The 24,830-nt window shown below is 42.6% G+C and overlaps 2 protein-coding genes across 2 annotated transcripts; both read right to left on the bottom strand.

The window, feature by feature from the left end:
- Window positions 1-429: 429 nt before the first annotated feature.
- Window positions 430-15,788, bottom strand: pggt1b (protein geranylgeranyltransferase type I, beta subunit). Its single transcript, XM_012830611.3, has 9 exons — window positions 15,557-15,788; window positions 12,634-12,752; window positions 9,310-9,374; window positions 8,494-8,645; window positions 7,464-7,596; window positions 5,890-5,935; window positions 4,785-4,969; window positions 3,059-3,167; window positions 430-1,874 (listed from the first exon to the last, which is right to left on the bottom strand). The coding sequence occupies exons 1-9, from the start codon at window positions 15,682-15,684 to the stop codon at window positions 1,726-1,728; spliced, it is 1,086 nt and encodes a 361-aa protein (XP_012686065.2). The 5' UTR covers window positions 15,685-15,788; the 3' UTR covers window positions 430-1,725.
- Window positions 15,789-15,870: 82 nt separating this feature from the next.
- Window positions 15,871-24,594, bottom strand: LOC122133025 (FYN-binding protein 1). The gene is made up of 16 exons (XM_042708251.1): window positions 24,493-24,594; window positions 23,113-23,998; window positions 22,808-22,859; window positions 22,420-22,469; window positions 22,229-22,251; window positions 21,727-21,773; window positions 21,341-21,470; window positions 21,090-21,249; window positions 20,865-20,997; window positions 20,553-20,596; window positions 20,342-20,402; window positions 17,141-17,231; window positions 16,702-16,861; window positions 16,575-16,605; window positions 16,216-16,247; window positions 15,871-16,077 (listed from the first exon to the last, which is right to left on the bottom strand). Exons 2-16 carry the CDS (start codon window positions 23,894-23,896, stop codon window positions 16,058-16,060), a joined length of 1,818 nt encoding a protein of 605 aa, XP_042564185.1. The 5' UTR covers window positions 23,897-23,998; window positions 24,493-24,594; the 3' UTR covers window positions 15,871-16,057.
- Window positions 24,595-24,830: the final 236 nt, after the last annotated feature.

The raw sequence follows: 24,830 nt of genomic DNA, 5'->3' as shown, positions 1-24,830 counted from the left end.
TGATTTATACCTACATGCTAGACCTCAATGACCTGTGACATCATCAATCATACGCTACTGTAGGTCTTCCTACTGAATCACGGCAAACGCAACGCCGTTTTTCAGCTATAAAGGTTATTTCTGGTATTACGTTATCTTCTTGCCTAGGGTAACCAGATGGCAAATCAAACAGGAATCCAGTTCACCGCTTCCAATCCACATAAACATAAGATAAACACGAATGCAGAAGTGGCCTCATCAAAACAGCTACCCAACACATCGGGGGAATTAGAATCCGTGGAGGGCATCTCAGATTTAAAGACAAACAGCAGTGCCATGAGTAACCACATAAATCACCTTTCCTCAAACAAACATCAACATTTCACCAGAGTTGGTTTGAGGATACAATTCATTTCAAGCAAATGTTTACACACAGAAACAACACAAAAATTAAGAACCGTATTTATTTCCATTAAATATGTTCTGCCTCATCAGCAATGCCATAAATGAATTTGTTCTAACATGAAACAGAAAGTGTTATTTTGTTCATTTTAGAAAACATCATCCCTCCATTCCTCTGCATACCAAACTGTCAAGATTGCCATAAGCACAGAGCACTTCAAAATGAAACTTAACGATTAATATCAACAATTAATATTTCTACAAAGTATAGAAAAAATAAATTCCATTTCACTATATGTATTCTTTTTTCCTCATCAGAGCAAACATTCACAAGTCTTTGTTTTTTTTCCCAAAGAGATGCCAATTTGCAGCAACACAGGCCACTGCCCAGTTAATGCTGTCCATGGCACATTTCAGCAGAGAGGAACAGGCTTGTGGGTGCTGTATCTTTAACAGGCGGAACTAGAGCTGCATTGCAGCATTAGCCTCTGACAAGAGTGTCTAGAAAGCCCTAAGAAACTGGAATTCATAGTTCCTTGCCAGTTATGAGTCACTGGCTGACCACGTATACACCTTATGGTTTAAGTTAAGGTGCTTAAACAGAAAACGAGTGAATTAAAAACCGTTTAGAGCATCAGCTTCTAGTCTTGTGTTTTGTTTTCTCTTTAAAGGAGCACAACAATCACTAGTGTAAAGAGATGACCTTCAGAGGGCTGCTGTAAGCTGCACCTGTCAGTCAAAAAGGTCACAACCCCTTTGACTGAGGCAGGGTGTGAGTTTCCTCCAGCGTCTCTGAATGATAGCACTTGGAACAGGAAAAAAATGAAAGCGACACGCTAAGTTCAAGGCAATGAGCAACTCAGAGAATGACTTCAAAGTAACAAATAAAGAAATGCAGTATCTGCGGACCTCTCGGGAAAATTAGGTGACAAAGGAAGCAAAACTACATCATCGGCTTAACGATACATCCAAACAAACAAACAAAACGTGAGGCAGAGGCCCAACCTTATTCTTGTTAGGACTGTTCCAGGGCCAAGCTTCCACTCTGACAGATCCCACTTAATAATTCATTACGCTGGACCCTAATCATTTATTCATCACCCCCCTCTCCTCTCCCATCACCTTCCCTCACTGTCCCGCCGCCAGGCAACAGCTCCGATACAATTGCTAAGTTAACTCAGGTCAGGGTGAGGACTGAGAGGAATGCACATGGCGTCAGAGGCTGTGATGGTTTTTAAGAGTTTATGTATGTATGTGCCTGCCTGCGTGTGCGTGTGTGCGTGTGCGTGTGTGTGTGTGTGTGTCTGAGTGTGAGAGCGAGAAGGGTCGGCTGGTGTCATGTTGTCATGTGCAGGTCTCTGTCCACGCCCGGTGCAGCTGCTGCAGGTGCTCGAAGGCCCTCTGGCTGATGTTGAGGGCGGGGTGCACTCGGCGCAGATTTTCCTCGCCAATCAGGGACAGGCCACAGATCCCAAAATAGGCGTGCAGGGGGTCTGGAACAGACAACAGTGACAGAGGAGTGGGGCAGAGGAGGGAGCGAAAGAAAGATAGAGAGATGAGAGCATGACAAAATGAGAGAGAGAGAAAGAAAGAAAGAAAGAAAGAAAAAGAGAGAGAAAAAGGGGAGAAAGAGCAGGAGATAGACAGAGAGAGAGAAATGGAAAAAATGGAGGATGAATAAAAGTGAAGCAGGGGAAAAGAGAGAGATGGCAGACACAGGAGAAAAGAGAGGGGGAAAGTAGGTCAGTGACGTGATGCGATACAGCATCTGCTACTGATAGGCCAACACTTGGGCTTCTCAAAGTCAAGGAGGACAACAAGTCAGGCTGCTTTGTTTACATCTTAAGCCCGGACACACTGCCAGACACTCATGGCTCTTTTCACTGGATTCAGTATCTGCCTGTACACCGAGCACATGTATGTTTGGGTTATAAGGTCAGATTCAACACAGTAATTGGCTGTACACAGAGCACATGCATGTTTGGGTTATAAGGTCAGATTCATGTTAAGGCAAATACCATAATACATGCCCATGTACATTTTGCACAATGTATGGTAGTGTATAGTACACTTATGTCAAATGTCCTTAGATCAGAGGGGAAATACACATAATAACACATGGAATATGTGCGAGACAGTGCACCGTCTGTTTAAGGAAACATGAATAATGTATGGTGACCCCTTTTAACCACCCCTCCCCCACCTCCCATGGGAAGCCTGTAAAAGCTTTCAAAATGAGTATGTGTACTAAATTGAATTATAATGAAAACACAATGGGGTTGACACGACATAATGGGATTCCACAAAACCTTTTTAATATGAGGTTAATCAATGTGAATGACGTGGTCTCCTCCATCTGAACGAATGAGTGCTGTGCCCTTGTAAGATTACAGGACAATTTCAAGTGGCATTTCAAACCGTAAAGAGACGACGTCCACAAAGCGTTTAGGTTCAGATTTCCGTTGCAAATAACATTCTCAACAGAAAACTTACAAAAGCATCCAGTCACACAATGGGGATTCTCACACAGTGACCTAAACCCCATAGACAAACACCTTCAGAAATGATATAGGCTAAGCAACAGGTCGGAGTATCTCATTCCACTGTGGTTTCAGCTAACAAAGGCCAAAGCCAACACTTACGGAGCCTCTGTGTGGAAAGTTACGTATAATCTTACCTGGGTGGCTGTCTGGCCATTTAGCGAACCCCCCCACCAATCGGTCCTGGGTGGACAGGATGTAGTTCCGGTTCTTTTCAAAGTTGGTGTACTTGAATACGTCTAGAAGCTGAGAGGGGGATAGGGGTAATTTGAAACGAGGTCAGGCCAACACAAGATGTGAGAAAACAAACACAACACTCCCCCCACCCACATTTTCATTTAATTAAGCACACACTTTTCACACGAACAAAAGCATGCCATTGTGACTGGAATTAAGGCAATCTGTGCATGCAATACATATGCACTACCCACAGAAACTGTAAGAAATCAACACCAACATATCTGGACAAAAGCAACTACTGATTGAAACAAAATAAATGATAATAGAGATGGTCTTATGATACGAATACAAATTATACTGCCTAAATGTCTAAAATGATTTGCAGTGATGCAAAAACCACAAAGCACTGCCTTGAGCTCGCCAGGTCCACATAGACGATTAAGAGGTTTTCAGATTCAAATTCACACTGACATGCCAAGCGCCTTTAAATGAAACTATTTGAGACCTTAAGACTTTTGGTGTAATTATATTGAAGGTCCCCAATGTCATCGACTGAAACATCTTTTGAGAGACCTTAATTTACTGCAAGTAGTGGCAGGAGACTCGTAAATCCTTCTCTATAGGGTAAGAGCTGCTTCAAAAGCTTTGAACTATATAATTACAAATGAAGGACTCTGCTACTGATATTTTTTTATCACCAAAGTAACAATTATGGAGAAAGCTCTGCAGTCGTGTTAATGTAACCTCAATTTCGACTCATCCTGTTTCGAGAGCGATGCTCTTCCCTTCTTTTAATAACAAGCTTGCATGACAGAGGATTACCCTCAGTTCACTTAAAACACACACACACACACACACACACACACACACACACACACAATGCCTTCACAGCTTTGTCCTTACTTCTCTCCCCGTGGCGATTCTTCATTATAGTCTTTATTACACATTTTTGAGTTCCAGATCTCAGTGTGCGAGAACTGACCTCAGTGTGTGTGCGTGCATGTACGTGCATGTGTGTGTGTGTGTGCCGTGGTCTTACACTGCCAAGTCTGTTTGCTGAGGAAGCCTATTTCCTGTCCTTGCTACACGTCACAGCAAAGTCCTACAGCTATGCCTCTCTCTCCCTCACTCCTCCACAAAAACACTCTGTATCACAGGCCCACCTCCAGCTGCAGCTCTTTTTAGGTAGCGGTAAAGCGAAAAAAGGGTGCCTCTGTTCTCTTCAATGCATGGTTCTGTCCAAAAAGTGTTTATTTAGAAACAGCACTGACGTCTTGGACTGGCCTCCCCTGTATTTTACTCATTTCCATACTGAACCAGGAGAGCATGCATGTGGAGGCCTGTGTGTTTGTCTTGAGGGTAGGGTTTGGGGATTTACCTAAACAAACTACTACGGACTGTCCAACTTGAGGTATATTTATATTGCTTTAAAAATGCCCTTTTTAATAAAGCCTTGTTGCTTTGAACTTGAAAAAAAAAATATGAATCCAGCTAAATCAACCAAAGCAAGCCGTAGTGGTCATGACTCGTGAGGCCTCATGAAATGGCTCGCCTTGGCGCTTCCTTGTTTTCTTTTCCCGTCACTAAATCAGTCCATCTGTATGTCTGCGTCAGTCAAGCTTTACTGTTGCTTCATTTTTTTTTTTTTTTAATTTTTTTTTTTAAGTCTTATCTTTTTTGTACCTCCAGCGTGGCGCCCACCCAGAAAGAGTAGCACGTGTCGACGGGTTTGTTGGGGCGACCGTGGAAGCCATTCTGCTGCCTCATGATGCACCAGCGGCGTATCCGGTCCAGCTCACGCTGGCTGAACATCTCCTCCAGCTTCCCCATCAGACACAGCGCCGCCACCGCACAGAACGTGGAGCCGCCTGAGCGGGGGTCACAGGTCGGGATAGAGAAAAAGAGAGTGACGGCGTGAAAGAGAGGAGGAGCAGGGGGAGACGGGGATATGGAAGGGAGACCGATGGAGAACGCGTGTCGGGAAGAGAGCAAGAACAGCACAGAGGGATATGGACACAGAGAGACAGGGAGGGAGGGCCGGAGAAGGAGAACAAGTACAGTAGGGAGCAATACAGACATGTGGTGGAGAGAATGAGAAAGAAAGAGTGAGAGAGAAAAAAGAGAGAGAAAGACAGAGAGTGTAATGATAAGTCTGAGTAGGCAGTAGCATTTATCCCTGCACGTCCATGCACGCACTGCGGGGTGTGTGAAAGGGACCATCCATCAAAAGTGTTCTTCCTGATCTTTCCTCCAGCCAGCCACAGCCTAGCATTTAAACTGCCTACTCATCCACAGAGGTTGAGTCGGGTCCAACTGATGCAGAACATGAGGGATGGCTTCAATCACTCAGCAACGATTCTTTCCTTCGCTCAAATTTTCTTCTTAACGACTAAGCATCTCTTCAGTGAATTATTATTATTTTTTTTTTAGAAGCCTTAATTCCCAGTAGGAGCACAAGGTGTAATTTCACGGCTCTACTTGTCGTGCCATACATACATTAAAAGCTGCCAACTTTATTCCCTGCAGCCCTTTGGGTGTGTAGGAGCAATTATGCTAAGGAAATGGCACGCATTAAAATTACAGTGTTTAAATGATAATTGACCAAAGAACACCTGTTTTTTGAGGACTAATTGCACAAAAGAAGTTTTATACAATGTGCATCTCGAAACGCATCCTGAACTCCCTTAAGCCTGGGGTGACGGAAGGAAAATCATTAGTGACCAGAAGGGTTTGAGGATTGGTCACTCCAACGCGTCACAGTTCAGTCAACACGGCCAGCCTGACTCACCATGAGACTCCAGTCCAGCTCCCTGCCCAATGCCGTTGTCATAGGACTGAGGAAGCAAAAAACACACACACACACACACACACACACACACACACACACACACACACACACACACACACACACACACACACACACACACACACACACACACACACACACACACAGAGAGAAAGAGAGAGAGATAAACATACGGGTCAGTGACTTTTCCACACAATTCTAAACACCGCTCACTGATTGGTGACTTCTCTGTGGTATTCTGATTGGCAGCATATGCCTCTTGAGGGCAGATGGGTGTCTGCCACAGATTAAGCTGAAACTGCTCAATTAATAATCTCATACGGAGGCACCAGCTGACTTCATCTGAGCTTCTTGTCTTTACACCCCCACCACATCATCATTATCCCACCCAGAGATAAACACACATACTAAAACAGTAAACGATGCCCATTCGGAGCCCACTTTATTTTAATGGCAGTTCATGCTGAGCGTTTTTTGTGGTGGACAGAGAGGAACACAACCAACACTGGCCTACAAGATCGAACGGCTCCGCGGAACTACGGACACGAGCGTAAATCCTCGAAACATAACCACAACTAACCTTCCACTTCGGAGTGTAACATAACGAAACGGACACAGACAAACAGAACCAAAGACAAACCAAAGCCTTCAAATGCATCCTATGTAGATGCTTCTGGTAAACATCCCTTCATAAGCATCACGCTTCCCATCTTTGGGGTTAATAGACGCACCATAATTGAATCACTAAGAGGATTACGACCCAGTGGGGACCTTCCTTTGGGATCATAACATCTATTTATAGGGCTCAGAGTGGCCGTCAGTTCAGGGGGCCATCGCAAACGCTGCGCACTTGCTCTCTGGCCTCCACACGTCATGGTAGAGGCAACCATGTCACACACACACACACACACACACACACACACACACACACACACACACACACACACACACACACACACACACACACACACACACACACACACACACACACACACACACACACACACACACACACACACACACACACACACACACACACAGCACTTGTCGGTGTAATCCACTGCAATCACCAGACAGGAATACGGCCGCCTGGTGTGTGTGGGTGGATTATATAATCTTTTGTGGGATTAGGGCGATGTGGGTGGTGGAACGCATCCCAAGCAGGACAAAGCGGCCAGCCGTCTGCTCTCTTGACTCGACTCAGTCACCGGGCCATTCTGTCCTCTAGTGCCCTGCCTCAGTTTAAACACGATAAAGGGAAACGTTACGACAACGATTGCCTTGCAATTACATATATAGATTTAAATAAGGAAACATGATAGGGACTCACTCCCTGTCAAACTTCCCCTACATGTTTGTCTCCAAGCTGACTGCCTATTCTAGTGAAAATAAGCGCATCTATTTTAGTTCCCTGCCGATGCGGGCGACTCATCCGCATGAGAATTAAAAGGGGCCGTGACTACGACTGTAGTAAACCCTGAAGGCGCTGGACTGCTCATGTGCAACACTGTGGCTCATGCTGCATTGGAGGGGTTAAACGCTTCCTCAGGACTCACCATGCTTTTTTTGATGTAGGCTATGGCTTTTTTGATGTCCATCCCCGACCAGTCGTTGAGCATGTGGCAAATGCAGGCTGCGCAGTAGATGAACCGCATGTCGTTTTCACTTCCCTCTGGGACAGCATAGAAACTGAAAGCAAGACCGTACCGCAGAGTTGTGAATTCCCCTCTCAAGAACCGAGCACTGGAACACATCTTTCCATGAGGGTTTGATATGACATAGAGCGTCTGTTCTTGGAAATGAAAGGTTCACTGTCCCACTGTTCCCTTGATCGCACCAATACAAAATGACCTCATGAGCCAAAATCTGTTTCCAGAACTCCTATTTTCCACTAGTTAGATAAAGGGTCCTCAGTCATTTTGTGTTACATTGTGAGCTAGTGCTTCAAGCCACAAAGCATGTTTTGGCCATTTATTTAGTCACAGGCAAAAACAAGTTACATGGGGCTTTAGCATGGGAAAAAGGGAACTACTGGCCATTGTTGAAATGTGCTCAGCTGTTCATCTGCTAAAGGCTAAGTAACAGAAGTGCAAAGGTCATGGCTTTGACTCCATGAGAGCCCAGTTACTAATAAATGTGCGATGTACACTTCATTGGAACAGTCGGCAAGCATGAGTAGTAGTTTTGCCACCAGTATCTCCAAATACATTTCTAAAGACACTCTGAAAATAAAACAAAACGATGAAAAGATATTTAAAAAAAACAGTAACCTTTTTTGTGATTGTGATTTATGAGGGATATATTACAGACTTCCCATGCACTCCTGAAAGAGGCAAGTCATTAGAAAACTCCCCAGTTTTCAACAAACAATGTTTATCCACCTCTGCTTTACCTACACCACTGATTCTACATGTACATGTGTGTGTGTGTGTGTGTGTGTGTGTGTGTGTGTGTGTGTGTATATATATATATATATATATTATATATTACATATGCAAAAACCCAGCCTGGCACCTGGAATTAAAACACTGAAATAAAGCTAACAGAGGTCATAAAGACACCTCACCTTCTGAGCATGGCCCTTACCTCCCGTCCTTCAGCTGCAGGGCCCTCAACCCTGTCATGCAGGCCTGCTTGTTGACTCGACTCAGGTCGTCCCCTAGGATAACCAGGCTGGCCAAGCCTGTGTATGTCATGGCCACATGTGCACTATCATACGGGTGGGGTGATCCAGGGCCCTAGGACAGACAGAGAGAATAGGACAACAGGACAGTTGATATGCATTTCAATTAACAAATGCTTCACGGCCACTTGATCGGGCACAAGGTGAAAGGTGCATATTGTGTGTATGTGCACCCAGGGAATGTACCCCACGTAAGCCGAAAGGCCATGCCCTACAAAGGACGGTCCATGTAAAAAGAGTCCTTTCCTCATACAAAGTGCACCAGAGCTCATAGCCAAGATAGTTTGGCAATGACCACTTTGAATTCACAGAAAACAACATTTACAAAAAGTGTAAATTAGTGTTACGAGTCTTTGGGACTGTATATGTGTGTTTGAGTTCAGTGTGTCTCTCCCTGCACTCTCTGTGTCATTAGACATTTATCATAAACTGCCAGGATAGCAATTCATGAGTGTAGCCTGGTGATTCTCCTGACTGTGTGACCTACGCAAGATGGGCCCAGTCCCAACCTCTTCTGCCCGACCTAGAAGACTTCAACTGAAACTAATCAGAGAAGCTGGTGAAGCCATGCGGATCACTGTAAATAAAAATTGCCTGACTGAGTCTCCATTTAACTGTGGTACAAAATGACCATCCCCACAAACCCTGGCAAACTGTGATAGTGATGGTGAGAGTGGCAGGACAAGCAACGACATGACCTTTCATTAGAGTGACTTTACCTTTGTCTGATATGGAACTCCTATGTGTGAGGATCCGCGAAAGCCACAGCGTGGAAGATTGGATTCTGGTGAGGATGACAACACAGACAGATCAGTGTAGCGCTAATGTTGGTGTACCAAAAAAAAAAAAATACAGGGACTGCCACCTTGTGGTCATAGTTAGATTTGCAAGAGGTAAGAACCTGAAAATGAGGACATTGCTAGGGTAGAATAAATCACAATGCCCTTCTTGTGAGTATATGTGTGAATGAACACACATTTTACATTCACTCCGTCCTTACTGTGAGAGACAAATAAATGTATTCTGGATACATTTGTGACACTACGTTTCATGGGCACAGTTTAAAGGTTTAAATGAGCTCCCTCGAGAGCAATAAAGTTAAAGCCAGGTAAGAGGGTGTCTTTCAAAAGGCAATTAGTGTACCAGGGAATACTGGAGGGACATTCTAAACAAACCTCACACAGACACCTGCAAGGCTGCCAGTGATTTCCTATACTTTTACATAACAAAGAGCTCACTGACTATTTCGCAGGGCAATACTAATTGGGTTACGACCTTGGGAAGTCTTTCATCTTGAAATGACAAGCAAGGACCAGCAGTGGAAACAGTAGAACAAGAATGATAAGTGTTACGACCCTGGCGGATCTAGGCCCCGCCCCATGATATTTGCATGCCTGTTCTGTCTCCTCAGCAGGTAATGGGGAGCAGGTGTACAACAGGTGTACCCCATGATTGGATGGCTACAAAAGCCTTGATCAGATGGCAGTCGGGAGAGCGTTGGATTGGCCGTTGGTGTTTGAATAGAGATTGGTTTTGGATTGTCGTTGGTTTTGGAGTGTCGTTGGTTTTGGATTATCGTCGTCGTTTGTTTATATTACCATTTAGCTGACTTTACATTACATCTTTTGTTTCTCTCCACAACACTGACATTCACCACACGTTTTCCTATAATTATTAGATAAATATATACTTGTAACACTTAATAAATAACTTATTATTATTATATCATAAATGAACAGGCGTGAGAATAGTTTGCAACTTCAGCTCAACGAGGCATTCAGGTTGAATAATTATTTGACGGCACAGATTGACGCACAAAAAGCGGAAATGGTGGAACAACAAGAGAGGATTAAGGCAAGACAGAACGAGAAAGCAAGTGTCTCTGAAATGTTCCAACAACTGCAGAGTGATCATGAAACAGTCACCAGCAAGCTGAACAGGGCATTAGCTGGAGCTGAGGAGAAGGAAAAGGAAGCCCTCTCCAAGTATCAGTCAGAGCAGGAGGTCGCTGGTAAGCTGCACAAGGAGATGGAGGTGCAGAGAAAAGAGTATATTGAGAAAATTGCCACACTGGAAAAAGAAAGCAAAGACAGAGGGGAAAGGATGAACTAAATTAAATCTGTCGCTGTGAAGGCCAAGAAAGAGTTGGATAATAGCAGAAAGGAGGTTGTTGCTTTGACCAAAGAGGTGGGGGCTTTAAAAACAGAGCGAGACATTGTTTCAGTCGCAATGAAGGACATTATCCACAGGGCTGCAGACTATGAGAACCTCAGGAAGGATTATGATGGGCAGACTGAGCAATTGAATGAAGAAGGAGAGAAGCTTGAGGAGAAGGAGAGACCAATGAGAGAGTTGACCAAACGTCTGCAGACTGACACCCAGCAGCATGAGCAGTGTGCCTCAGAGAGAGAGGACCTGATGGTTGGACTGGACACTCTGCAGAATGATGTCAGGCAGATGGAGGAACTCCAGGGTCAGCTACACAAACCAGAGCAGCATCTCCAGCAGACTGCACAGGAGCTCAAGCAGCGTCACAGGGATGCTAATCAGAACTCTCTCCTGGACATGGAGTTGACAGAAAATGAGCGTCTGGTTAAAGAGCTCAACAACAAGGTAGCAGAAAAAGACACTCGGATTAAGGGTCTGAAAACGCAACTACGGACCCAGAGAAAGAAGATTCTGGAGGGCGAGGCCCAGTATCTATGTGAGAATGGCCGGACTAAACTGTTCCACAGTGGGTTTACACCTCAAAAAGGAAAAGGAACTTTGGCATTTGCGTTGTCCCACACTACAGATGTGGGGATAGGTTATGCGGTGATTGTGCTTGCCTGCTTAATTAATTTATCTCCTCTCCTGTCTCCTCCCCTGTCCCTCTTAGACTGCTTTTCAAGGCCCACTGGAATTGCTGAGGGGAAAATAGGTTGTGTGACTGGTGAGCTGGATGGATGGTGAGCGTGTAAGTGAATAGGTGAATAGGTGAATAGGGGAATAGGTGAATAGGATGGTTTAGGTAAATGGGGGTTTTGGATGGTGCAGAATCCCACTTAGGTGGGCTTCTGTCTTAAGGGGGGGGATGTTACGACCCTGGCGGATCTAGGCCCCGCCCCATGATATTTGCATGCCTGTTCTGTTTTTGTCTCCTCAGCAGGTAATGGGGAGCAGGTGTACAACAGGTGTACCCCATGATTGGATGGCTACAAAAGCCTTGATCAGATGGCAGTCGGGAGAGCGTTGGATTGGAGTTGTGGATTGGCCGTTGGTGTTTGAATAGAGATTGGTTTTGGATTGTCGTTGGTTTTGGAGTGTCGTTGGTTTTGGATTATCGTCGTCGTTTGTTTATATTACCATTTAGCTGACTTTACATTACATCTTTTGTTTCTCTCCACAACACTGACAGTCACCACACGTTTTCCTATAATTATTAGATAAATATATACTTGTAACACTTAATAAATAACGTATTATTATTATATCATAAATTCTGCGTGGCCTCCCCTTTATGTTTCGTGCCCGTGAGCTGGGTTCGTTACATAAGCCAGAAATGAAGGAGTAAATGGAGAGAATATTTTTGGTATGTTTGTAAATGTGACGTCTGAAATGTACATTTAGTTTGAAGGTGAACTAATATTTTTGCATTCTATTTAATCGTTTGTTTTTTTTACATTTAAAACAATGCTGCACACCCCTCCAGACCAACCCCCACACAGCAGATCAAAACAGATTCCCCTCGTCCTGTCACTTTCATGTCCTACGGCTACGAATAACAATAGACTGTTTTGAGTGCATTTAGCTCAGCAGTTGAGTAGAAGGGTAACAGTAATCAATCCATCAATCAATGAATCAATCAATCAATCAATCAATCAATCAAATAGCACCGAACCGTTTCGTATTAAAATGTATCGCCCCTTAAACGTACTGTAGCCCATGTATCTAAATACTTATTGAATCATCTTATATATAACTACATACACATAAAACTACACGCACAATAAATAGTAGTTATGTCCTCTCAATTCATTGACCAGAGCACTATGACTACTCACGGTCCTCAGTGGGAAGAACTTGTAGAGAATAGATCCACTCGATCAAGCTCGGCTTGTCAATCACATCCATGGCGTCTAGGACATCTAGCCCAGACAGTGCAAAGAAGACTATTGTCAACCTAGACATGGAGGAGAAAAAGTCAGAAATAAGACTGCAGCATCAACTACATAAGAGCCTCATGAGCCTTACTGTGAGGAAAGAGCCAGTCAAAGGCAACTTCAATCGCAAATCAGATTGCATTTCTGCCCAGAGACCAGGATTGCTGCTATGTGTGAATTTTAGTTCCAATTTTGGAGATGTTCGAAGATGTTTCACTGCTATGCTAACTGGATCCTGGCCAGAAAAAGAAACTTAAATAATAAAATTAGATTGTCGGCTTTTGTCTGTTGAGTCCATCACACCCAAGAGTAATTATCAGTTTGTATTGGTAGCTGGGCAGCCTGACAATTATTCCCCTCCAGTAATATCACCTAATGTGAAAAATCGAAGATGTTGTACAGAGAAATCTTCCCAAGGCATGCAAGCTTGCATCAAGTTTGTGATCTGAGATTATGAACATCTTTCAATGTGAAAATGGACACACCATTGGGAGCTATTCATTTCGCTAATGTATTGCCATAGAACTGGTGGTCTGTGTCTCTGACTGTAATCACAACACTCAATTTGAGACAAGTGCAACATCTGCACTTCATTGGCTGTGCATAATGACAAAGCAGTTTAGAGTTGGAAAACCCCAGCTTATGTTCTGAAGGGCAAAAACACCCACGCCTTTTCTCAGCGTATGTACCGAGCCATCTGATTTCAGCTCATTAGCTTTCCCAACTTCCCATGCCAATTAGGAAATCCAGATGGTTAACACAGAACAGCCAACGAAGGAGGCCTTTCGCTTTTCCGTGCCTGAGTGTTTCTCATCTGAAGGTGTGCAGTGTGGCGTGGCGTGTCTACACCGCTCCCTGCTGGCTGAGCAGCAGCTACCGTCTTCCTCTCGTCAGACCAGATTCAGTGTTCGGGATCTGATTGGCCACGCAGGCTTTTCTGCATGACTTCCCCATGTTGATTATGGATGAGTGCACACAGTGAGCATGGGCCTGCTGTGTGCCATCGTCGTGATATTAGGTCAAGCAGTGCAACAACTGACGCCGGACATCACAGGATCCTGAATCAGCTCGCTCTAGCTCGTTTGTCCCAGGCAGCTATTTCAAGGCTGTCATTATTTCCACAGGAGGGGGCACAGACTGCATTGCAGAGGCACCCATGCTTCAGACATTAAGAGTCTGTGATAGAGTCGCAAGACAGCCACAGTTTAAAAAAAAAACATAGATGCAGTCATTTTCACTAGCTAGCAGTGAGGCAGCACTCTACGAAGTGATTTCCTGCAGTGCCTTAGCCCTCTCGATAGCCAACAGGCACACATAACAGGATGTGTTTTAGCTGAAACAACACTGCAAGCCTGCCACAGAACAAAATAGAAAATACCAATACCCATTAAAAGTGCTATTAGAAATGGAGCTGAATTGAAATATCAAATTAAGGTCTAAGGAACCCACTGGGTCTAGGGTATCTACAATCATTTCCTTGTAGATGCCCCATCTGTCAGCAAGATTTTGGTTGTAGGATTAGGAAATTGACCTGAAGTCATTATCCCAATAATTTTCACACATTTACTTCAAAAGCTAAAAATGTATCAAACCTTGGTCCTTAGTATCCTGAATTCAAATCTGCTAAGATACAAGTTTGCTTAATTGTTGACAATGAAGAATCTTGAATAAAGATGTGCTTACCTCTCATGTTACAAATAACTTTAGGACAAAATACCCTAGAATACTGTAAATAGAGACTGTGGGTGTTATTAGTATTATGTCCACGGCAATTATTTGGAGCAATAAACAGCAGTGAGGGCATGTAAAGTTAAGTTGTTCTTAGTGTTTGCATTCATGTTATGGCTGGCACTGGCTTTGACTGAAGAATCAAAAATACGGTGCTGAGGAAAGTTAATTATTTTAGGGCCAGGACAAGACCACACAGTGGAGGTGACATCAGTCAAACATGGACGGTAGAAAAACTGATCCTAGATATAATCGGTTTTGGTACATTTTTGGTATTTGCCCAGCTGTGATATTTAGCTATGCCTCAACCGCCGAGAAGTGTAGATCTAAACAGTACCGTACTCTAAACCCTACTGTTTGTTTATGCATGTCATCATGAATTATACAGCGATGGGTGTCTGATGGCCTACTACAGCTAACGTTACTGCATGTTAATAAGAGAAGCCACATTACGTGAAATGTTTCATATCTTCCTCAAGCATGTTCAAACTTGTACAATATGCAAATAAGGCAGAGGCATATTTATGAGTTGCTTTGGCGATAAAAAAAAATCAGCTTGCTAAGATTTCTGTGGAAGGCTGAAGATATTCACATGTTATGCTAGATAGCATGTCACGTAGATACCCAAGTAGTTTGGTTTCATTAAGTGTCAGTGTCTCAGATCTAAATCCTCACACCATATTTGCAAGCACATGACAGAGTTAAGGGGTTACTATAAGCTCTTATTGCAACTGGGTTGTTATTCCAAATATTTAGTTAAGATAAGTGACTTAACTTATGCCAATATTCTCGCTGACTTCTCATGAGGCTGTCACCATTCTGCAGCTTGGCTAGCTAACCAGTAACAGTCACTAAATGGGACATGACACCCTCCAGCCAAAAGACTACCTAATGTATACTGAACAATATAAAATACCAGTCCTGGAAAGTTTCCTCCCGATCAGCAGGAAAACATTGCAGTTACCGTCACTTACCTATATCATAGCTAACAAATTAATGAATGGTTAGCTAGCCATCTAGCTAGCATTGGCTACCTAGGTTGCGGCGTATTTGTGTCAAGCTAACTTACGATAGATAAGTCAAAAAGGTGTACTACCTGCTTGTTTCCAAAGACGAATATCTCTCCGGTAAAACTTGAAGGCATCTTTGAAAAAATCGTATGTGTCTATCCCTCAAAAAGTCAACTTGTTCGAAATCATCAAACGAACTCTCTTCTTCCGCCATCTTTACATTTAAAACTGCTTCCTGTAACTCTTAACGACTCTCATCTCCGAAGGTTCACACTGCCATCTACTGGAGAGATGTACGAAACACTCTCACTTCCCACACAGTCGCAACACAACCGCCACACCCAATGCATCCAAACATAAATACAGTTAGTCTATGAACAATCAGACATACAAATAAAGCTTTTTGATCAATGTATTTATTCCACACATTTCAAACACACATTATCTGATATCATATTTTACAATAAGCAAAGGGTTACAAATTCCTAGGGAAGACTTTAAGATTTATATTTCACATTCAATTGCACAAACAGTCCAGACGTTCAACCCTTAGACATTATTTCAGGCTGCACAAGTAAGGTTTTTGCTCAGTTGTCATAAATACAATCTGTAACAAATGAGAATGAGAAAAGTGAAACTATTAGGGCCTCATCAATTATAGAAGTAAATGAAAGTGAATATGCATTGTGTTAAAAGTTTATACACTACACAATACACTAGCTTTTCTGTGGTACTTAAAACTTACCCTCTCCGACATCATCATAAATATCGGTTTCCCTATGAGAAAATGAAGTAAATAGATATATGAATCCATTACACAGATGCTATCAGTACACCAGTTAATCATGTATGGATTGTCAGTAGGACTAACTTGACTAAAGAGAAAAGGTCAAGAAACGTCCCAATTCCCACTGAGTCATTCAATAGTGAGCTATCGATTGAAACTTTGAAAATTACTACTGTCATGTCTTGAACCTGTTCTTTACAGTACACCTGTTCAGCATGTGAGAGCTGTTAAAATAACCTTATACTTTCTATCTGAAATGTTCACAGTAACGTATCAGTAACTACTATTACTAAATCACTAAAAGACATTCTACTTACTGTTGGATGTTGAGAAGACAAACATAACCAACTGTAAAGGAAGGCCGTGTTAAAAACAAAACAAAACAATAACATTAGTTTGCAACAATTAATGAAACAAATAGTTTACAAAAATGTGCTTACTTACATTTTCCATCCTTGTTTCTTCCAATTAGTTTGCCATCTTGAGGTTTTACAATGACATCAATAACGTCTCCAGGCTTTAGCGGTAGATCTTTACTTCCCCATTTAGAGGTCAAAGCTGCAGCCGCCACTACTTGGTACAACACATTGATATCCCCATCATACTGTCAATAAAATAAACACAACAAAGTAGAATTAATTCAGAATGTTCCTTCCTGGAGAGACAGATAGAAAAAGAGAGAGACAGACAAACAGACAGACCGACAGACCGACAGACAGACAGACAGACAGACAGACAGACAGACAGACAAATCACAAGGACACAGACAAATAGCGAAAGAGGAACAGAGCAATAACTTTGGATTAAAGCGTCTGCTAAACTCTTAAACATAAAAAAAAAACATTTTTTAAAGAGATTGACAATGGCTGATTTATTAAAATACCTTGAACTTCTTCCTGAACTCTTTCTCTTCCTTTTCAAGCTTCTTCTTCTTCTTTCCATCCATTTCCTCTGCTCCTCTTGCAGTTGGATGACTGAGGTGACAGAGAATACAGTCTCTTTAATCATTTATAAACAGGCAGAGCATGAATAAATCTTATAAATTACTTCATGCTAAAAAACTGTTCAAATGCACTGACAGACAATTGAAGATTCATATGGAACATAAAGAAGCACAATTCTGCGTAATTTAATGTAAACCTACAAAACTACTTATGGTGCAGACTTCTTTTTGCATTGATAATAGGCCTACCTGTCTACACACCTAACAAGTCCTTTAAATAAGTTGTTTTAGCAGTAAATTCATATAATCATGGTGGGATTAGCCATTCTGGTGTCATACTTTTGTTGTTTTGTTGGAAGTTAGTTGGCAAATCAACACACTGATCAAATATTTCATTTCATGATCCAACAAACACCAGTTGAAGTTTGTTGACCAGTTGTGCCATGTAATCCACGGGACCCATGCGCCAAATTCGCTGTGGGGCCCACATGCCATTGAGACTGTGGGTTCGCACACTATTTTGAGCATGGGACCCATGCACCAATCCCGCTGCGATTTGCACGTATAATTTTGCTGCTGGAATCTTAAAACCGTGGAGATGACAATGGACTTCAGGAGGAGCCCCCCAGCACTGCCCCCCCCCCTCACCATACTCAACAATACTGTGTTGGCTGTGGAATCCTTCAGGTTTCTGGGATCCACAATCTCCCTGAACCTGAAGTGGGAACCCAACATCAACACAATCATCAAGAAGGCCCAGCAGAGGATGTACTTCCTGCTCCAGCTTAGTACAACCTGCCTCAGGAGCTGCTGATCATGTTCTACACCGCAGTTATAGAGTCTGTTCTGTGTACTTCAATCACTGTCTGGTTTGGATCGGCCACCAAACTGGGTAAGAACAGACTCCAACGCCAAAACCTCCAGACACAAAAACAGTTTCTTCCCCCTCGCCGTCTCACTACTGAACAGCTAACCCACTGTAAGCATATATATTTATATATTTATCTCTGCACTTCTCGCACTCTCCACGTCTTCTTTGCACTACTGTTTCACAGCTACTGTATATAGCCATTCCGCCTTGTATATACTTCCATAAACTTCTTAGACTGTTGCACTGTTGCACTGTTTGTTTTGTATTGTATTGTTTTGTAATGTACATTTTGTGTAAGCACACTGAGAGTCACTTTACCAAGTCAAATTCCTTGTTTGTGCAAACTTACTTGGCCAATAAAACTGATTCTGATTCTGATATCACATACAGTGGGGAAAATAAGTATTTGAACCCCTGCCGATTTCGCAAGTTTGGCCACTTGCAAAGAAATGTGTGATCTATAATTGTAATGGTAGGTGTATTTTAACAGTGAGAAATAGAATATCAACAAACAAATCCAGAAAACTGCATTTTATAACATTTATGACTTTATTTGTATTTGATGCAGAAAATAAGTATTTTAACCCCCAAGCAAACAGCAAGAATTCTGGCTCCCAATGACCAGTTATGTGCCCAAGAAGCACACAGATTAGTCCTCATTAGGCCTAACAAGGTACACCTGATCTCAACTGGTGACGTGTATAAAAGAAACCTGTCCAAAGAATCATACTTCACACCTCACCACCATGGGCAAGACCAAAGAGTTGACCAAGGACATCAGAGATAAGATTGTAGACCTGCACAAGGCTGGAATGGGTTACAAAACCATCGGCAAGCAGCTTGGTGAGAAGCAGACAACTATTGGTGCGATTATTCGTTAATGGAAGCAACACCAAACAACTGTCAATCGCTCTAGGTCTGGGGCTCCATGCAAGATATCCCCTCGTGCGGTATCGGTGAACATCAGAAAGGTGCAGAATAACCCCTGAACTACACAGGGGGAGCTTGTGAATGATCTCAAGGCAGCTGGGACCACAGTCACCAAGAAAACCATTGGCAACACACTACGCCGTAATGGTTTGAAGTACTGCAGCACTCGCAAGGTCCCCCTGCTCAAGGAAGCACATGTACAGGGCCGTCTGAAGTTTGCCAATGAACACTTAAATGATTCTAAGGAGGATTGGGAGATAGGATGTGGTCAGATGAGACCAAAATCAAGCTCTTTGGCATCAACTCGACTTGCCGCGTTTGGAGGGGGAAGAATGCTGAATATGACACCATCCCCACCGTCAAGCATGGAGGTGGAAACATTATGCTTTGGGGCTGTTTCTCTGCCAAGGGTACAGGATGACTCCACTGCATCGAGGGGACTATGGATGGGGCCATGTAACGTGGAATATTGGGCTTGAACCTCATTCCCTCATTCCCTCCCATTGAAAACGCAACATTAAGGATTTGGAGAGGATCTGCAAAGAGGAGTGGACCAAAATCCCTCCTGAGATGTGTGTAAACCTGGTGACCAACTACAAGAAAAGTCTGACATCTGTGCTTGCCAACAAGGGTTATTCCACCAAGTACTAAGTCATGTTTTGCTAGGGGTTCAAATACTTATTTTCTGCATCAAATGCAAATTAAGTCATAAATGATATAAAATGCAGTATTTCAGATTTTTTTGTTGATATTCTGTTTCTCATTGTTAAAATACACCTACTATTACAATTATAGATCACACATTTCTTTGCAAGTGGTCAAACTTGCAAAATCGGCAGGGGTTCAAATACTTATTTTCCCCACTGTAAGTGTTACCTCACTGAAACCTTAACTATACCACAACGTTTTATTTTTATTTGTGCTCCGACAGGTCTTGACGTAGTTATTTTCATGTTATTTTAATTATGAGCCATTTTACAAGCTTGAGCAACTGAATTAAGCAATTACACAAAATGGTCATAAGCCTTAAATTGCGTTACCATTAATCTAGATAACATCACATGTTGCCTCCCTTTATTGAGCTTCAATAAAGGCATCACTACTCAACGAATCTCCTTCTTGAAGAAACTTTATTTTATAACTAATTGAAGAAATTATCCATAATAGTCTGCTGAGGCTGTTCATTTTGAGTTCCCACTGTTACCATTCATTGAAGCTCTGTTATTTTTAAAATCACGGTGGATTAGTGAGCTGACAATAAAAAAAACGTACTCGGAACAAAAAAGTAAATAAACTAATATGTAAACGTTATTAGCAGCCTAAAAATTGATGAGACTCACTCAGATAGTGGTGGAAGAGGTGGTGGGAAGGTCTGAGAATCCACATCATCATAAACATCATCTACAAACACAAGCAAGGGTCATAAGGCAAAGAGAGGTGCATCAGTAACTGTACAGGTTAAAAGAAAGGGAATTCGATCATATGAAAATCCGTGGAAAGGGAAATCAAAATCATGTCTTTCAGACTGTAGGAAATGAACTGCAATAGTACCATCATTTCCCTGTGGAACTCCGAAAGCAGGTGGAGGAGGGAAACTAGGAGGGTGAATGCAAAAAGAGGAACAGTCAGAACATTCATTTATCAAAATATGGATCGAGTTTATGTTTCATGTTCGGGGGTTCCATATAGGTCTATGGCTGTTAATAAGGGCTGATGTTCATGCTTTACACAAAGACAGCTGCATTTGATGTGTGGAGAATTGAAATGGTGTATTTGCAGCAAATGCAGGACCAAAAACAATAATATAGACTATTTTTGTATAGCATTCATTACATTGTACTATAGGACGCACTGTGCACTCACCAAAAATTCATGTTGCCACCATCCGATACGCCCACATCATCATACACTTCACCTGCTTCATTCAGTACCAGACAAGACGATGTCGTAAGTGTGCTGTGGTCCACCTTAAGGGCTGCTATCTTGACAAACCCATCTGCAAAAAGGCGATAGAGGAAATATTAACTTCCTTTGGTTCAGCTAAAGTGAGAAGAGGAAGAAAGTGGCCCTCCCAAAGCAGCTACCCACAGAGGCCTTCACTGTTCCTTCCCAGCCAGAGCCCTTCAGGGTTGTGTGTGATGCGAACAATCTCTATGGTCTCGCCCTGAGTTAGTGGAAGCTCGTTCTTGCCACCTTTGCAGTCCAATCGAGCCTTCACCTCTTGCAGTACCTCTACTGCTCCTGAGAGCTGGGAAGAGGGACAGAGCTATTGTTAGTATTCCCTTGTTCATATTGAATGAACACTACAGGGGTGAGATATTCTTTACAAATGGCCTTACTTTAAATTTTTTCCTGGCCTCACGCTCTTTTTTCTCGTGCGCTTCCTTCTGCTGCTGTTTCTTCTCTTTATCACATTTCTTCTTGTCTTCTTTAGCCGCTTCTCCTGTGTCCGTCTGTTCATTCTCAGCCCTGTTTGGAGCACATGAAGACTGATAACACTTTGAGTCCCACCCATTCCCAGTGCACCATTTAGGACTGACACCACGTGATCTGTGCAGCCTCGTGTTTTTTTATCAACAGCACGAGAGAAATACTTCACCTTCACAGGAGAAAACATTCCAGGATGTCTAAATTACATCGCTCTGAGCCCACATTAACATTCAGTTTGAATGTGTTAGTGGCAAAAAAGTGTCATGGTGCCATGAAAACACTAGCACACCCTCACCATCTCTCCTCCAGGTCCTCATACATGTCTTCATCATCATTTGCTTGCTAGAAAGAAAAATAAATCAATAGTGTTCTTGGTGCCCATGTTCACTTCTACGTCACTAACACATTGTCTAAAACAGTCGGCAGGGAAGCGGTTTTGGCCAGGCCACAAACAGCATCTTCTCACTTCCTTTCCGGCCTCGTCTCTGTCACAACATCCTGTATTGGTATGGCCTTTAATACAGCACAGACACAAAAGCTACAGAACAGACATCTTGGCCCTTCCCATCTTTCTTATGCACATCTTTCTTATGCTGTTGGAGGCCTCGCAGTGGAGGTTCTGGCTTGTATGGCACCCTGGGTGAACGCGCTCCTAGCCCCCCCACCCTTTTTTTCACACAAATTGTGTGAAGATCCCCGCCCCCACCGCACTATTCTGCACTAAGCTGGTGGTGTGAAGACTGGTTTTATCTGAGGACTCGACAAATTTGCTAGGAGATTTTGCAAGAAATACCTACTTCAGGTTCTTGACTGGTACTTCCTAAAATATTTAAAAGAAGAAAAACTGAAGTTAGATTCACCCTTTGAAGGCTTAATGAATATCATGTAGTTTAATATCTCACGTTTAAATAATTTCAAGCGGTTAGATAAGACTTTGAGTGGTTGACTGGTACAAATTATTTCCTCAGTGAGTTTGACCAAAGAGAACCTGGAAGTGAAGGATTCGTAACGGCGAAGGGCTCTTGGCCGGCAGTGTTCCTGAATGTGAAAAAGACAAGGAATAACGGCATCTGTATATCTGACAGACATTTAATTTCAGTTTTATTAGTGATCTATACTAGCTGAACAAGATGACATTTTGTGACTGCACTTTGTGACAAAAATGTCTGTCATCATAAAAGGAAGTTATCTGAAAGAGATGACAGACATTTTTGGTTCCCTGCACCAAGAAATGTATCTAATTGTAACTGTTCTGCCCAACTCACAATGAGTGCTGAATGGTAACATATGGCATATATGGAGACGTGATATTAAGGAAATGTCCCCCAAGCTAACAGTTTCATAAATGTGTAAAAATGGCCCACTGGTGTACTTACAATGTGTCTGACTCAATGGGGATCAAATAGACGGATTCAGGTGAAGAAAGATCTGCAGTAGAAGGGGGACCAATCACTCAAAAAAACGGAAGCAAAAATATTGATCTTATGATTTACTGCATGCACTATTCAGTCAAAATTAAGATGTTGCACTTAAGTAGGACAAGCCATTATATCATACTATACATTTTGCTTGTTAACTAAATAACTATTAGATAGCTAAGAAGTGATCTATTCTAGTACAAAGTGAATGTCTGTAGACATAAATAGGCTATTGTTTAGCACTCTGACATCAAGGAACCCACCATTTCTGAATGTTGATATTGATGTAAATCCATCAAGGTTGACATGTGCTGGCCGTTTGGGTTTACTAGGGCATTTCCCCAGAGCAAACACATTAGGCAGTGGCTTTATTTTAGGCGTGGAGTCTTCAGTGGTTTTCTCCTTAGAGATCGGGCCGTCAGCAACGTCAGACTTTTGTTTAACGAAGTTAGGTTTCAAATTTGGAAGTTTAGGAGGCATGGAATTGGATGGAAATTTAGGAGACATGGAATTGGATGCAGGTTTAGGAGGCATGGAATTGAATGGAAGTTTAGAAGGCATTGGTTTTTTGATGTCTTTTTGATCTTCTGCACTGAAATCTGCACTCTTATTTTCTCTGGGGGATGACCTCTGTTTACTCAGGAAATTTGGCGGTTTGTCGGAAGACAATGTTCTCTCAACTCTGACCTTCTGGATGTTCTCCTGAACAAGTTTGGAGTGAAGTGCTGACACTAAGGGTTTTGGTTTTAGTCCTGATAGTCCACTGGACCTCTCAACGGTGCCGTCATTGGTAGCGGTGGTGCTGCCTGTGTTAAGTGAGGGCTTGGTGGGGTTCAACTGCGGTTTGGATATAGCGACAGGCTTTAGAGGCGGTGGTTTAGGGAAAGTGGTCTTCTCACTGTTGTTTAAATTCTCAAATTTGCTCCCCAGTTTGAGCACCCCTGAGCTGGTGTTCCGGGTAACGGGTTTCTTCAGAGCGTCAGACCAAGGATTCTGATTGCTGGGCTTCGCACCACCACTTGGCAAGCCCTTCATAGGGACACTCATCTTGGCCTGGGGCTTCAAGGGTGTTCGGTGTGCAGGCACAGTCTGAGGCCCAGCCGCTGGGTTGAAGTGTGTCAAGAGATCCTTTACCTTCCCCCTAGACTCCTGTGGGAAGAACAGTCATTTACACAGTGGTTCCCACACACTGCATGATGTGCTAAGCAGTTTCATACAGAATAGCTCAAAAGTATTTACTGTAACCACTTTCTGAAAAGACCTATCAATTAATAAATATATATATATATATAAATTAAGTATATGTACTTTCTGGCAATGGATCTCTGATATCACTTTTCATTAAAAACTGCAGGATCTGAAGCTTCTGAGGTTAGGTTTTACAGCTGGTACGTTGCCTATTTACAATTTATTGTTCAACATTTTTATTTTGATGTTGACTGAGTGTATTTATTAAATCACATAGTATGTTCACAGAACTTAGTATGATATGCTGTACTAGTTCATGTATGTGGTGTCAGTTACCGATCGAAGCCCCCTATGACTCATACTGAAACAACAAGCAACAATTTAACCCATTATGAAGTCACCAAAATAAAAGTAAAATCAACTAAGAATTATTTCTTTACAATGTTCAGACTCACCTCCCTTGCGGCTCGGCTGCCTCTACGAACACTATGACAACCTCTTCTGAGCTATTTCAAGGGACTTCTCACACTAGGCTGTGCACAGAAGCACAGGAAGCAGCCTACATCTACTGATAATATCTGCGTAGTGTAGAGGTCTGTATAGTGCAAAGAGCTCTCAAGTGATAATGACCAGTACTGTGACGCCAGTAAACAGATTCAATTGGAGCATCCAAATAATTGAGCATGACATTAAAATGAACAGATTACAGAAACACTTAAAAGTCTTCTGTCTAAGGTATTGACACTTTAGTATTGAAACTAGTCTTGAAAGAAAAATGAGTTCATTTTGCCAG

This window comes from Clupea harengus, chromosome 7, assembly GCF_900700415.2.
Source record: "Clupea harengus chromosome 7, Ch_v2.0.2, whole genome shotgun sequence".
In the NCBI taxonomy this organism is placed as follows: Eukaryota; Metazoa; Chordata; class Actinopteri; order Clupeiformes; family Clupeidae; genus Clupea; species Clupea harengus.
Note: the sequence above shows the minus strand (reverse complement) of the source record. Positions and strands in the feature narration are given on the sequence as shown.

What these genes read in the sequence shown, in the direction of transcription:
- LOC122133025 (XM_042708251.1), bottom strand. Translation starts at nt 23,896, where the DNA reads ATGAGTGTCCCTATGAAGGGCTTGCCAAGTGGTGGTGCGAAGCCCAGC. An exon ending in CCCATTGAGTCAGACACATT is followed by an intron (nt 22,470 to 22,807) that starts GTAAGTACACCA and finishes TTTCACATTCAG; the next exon opens with GAACACTGCCGGCCAAGAGC. An exon ending in GGTGGCAACATGAATTTTTG is followed by an intron (nt 20,597 to 20,864) that starts GTGAGTGCACAG and finishes TCACCCTCCTAG; the next exon opens with TTTCCCTCCTCCACCTGCTT.
- pggt1b (XM_012830611.3), bottom strand. Translation starts at nt 15,684, where the DNA reads ATGGCGGAAGAAGAGAGTTCGTTTGATGATTTCGAACAAGTTGACTTT. An exon ending in CTGCAGCTGAAGGACGGGAG is followed by an intron (nt 7,597 to 8,493) that starts GTAAGGGCCATG and finishes TCTTGCTTTCAG; the next exon opens with TTTCTATGCTGTCCCAGAGG. An exon ending in GGGTGGGCGCCACGCTGGAG is followed by an intron (nt 3,168 to 4,784) that starts GTACAAAAAAGA and finishes TCCCCCTCTCAG; the next exon opens with CTTCTAGACGTATTCAAGTA.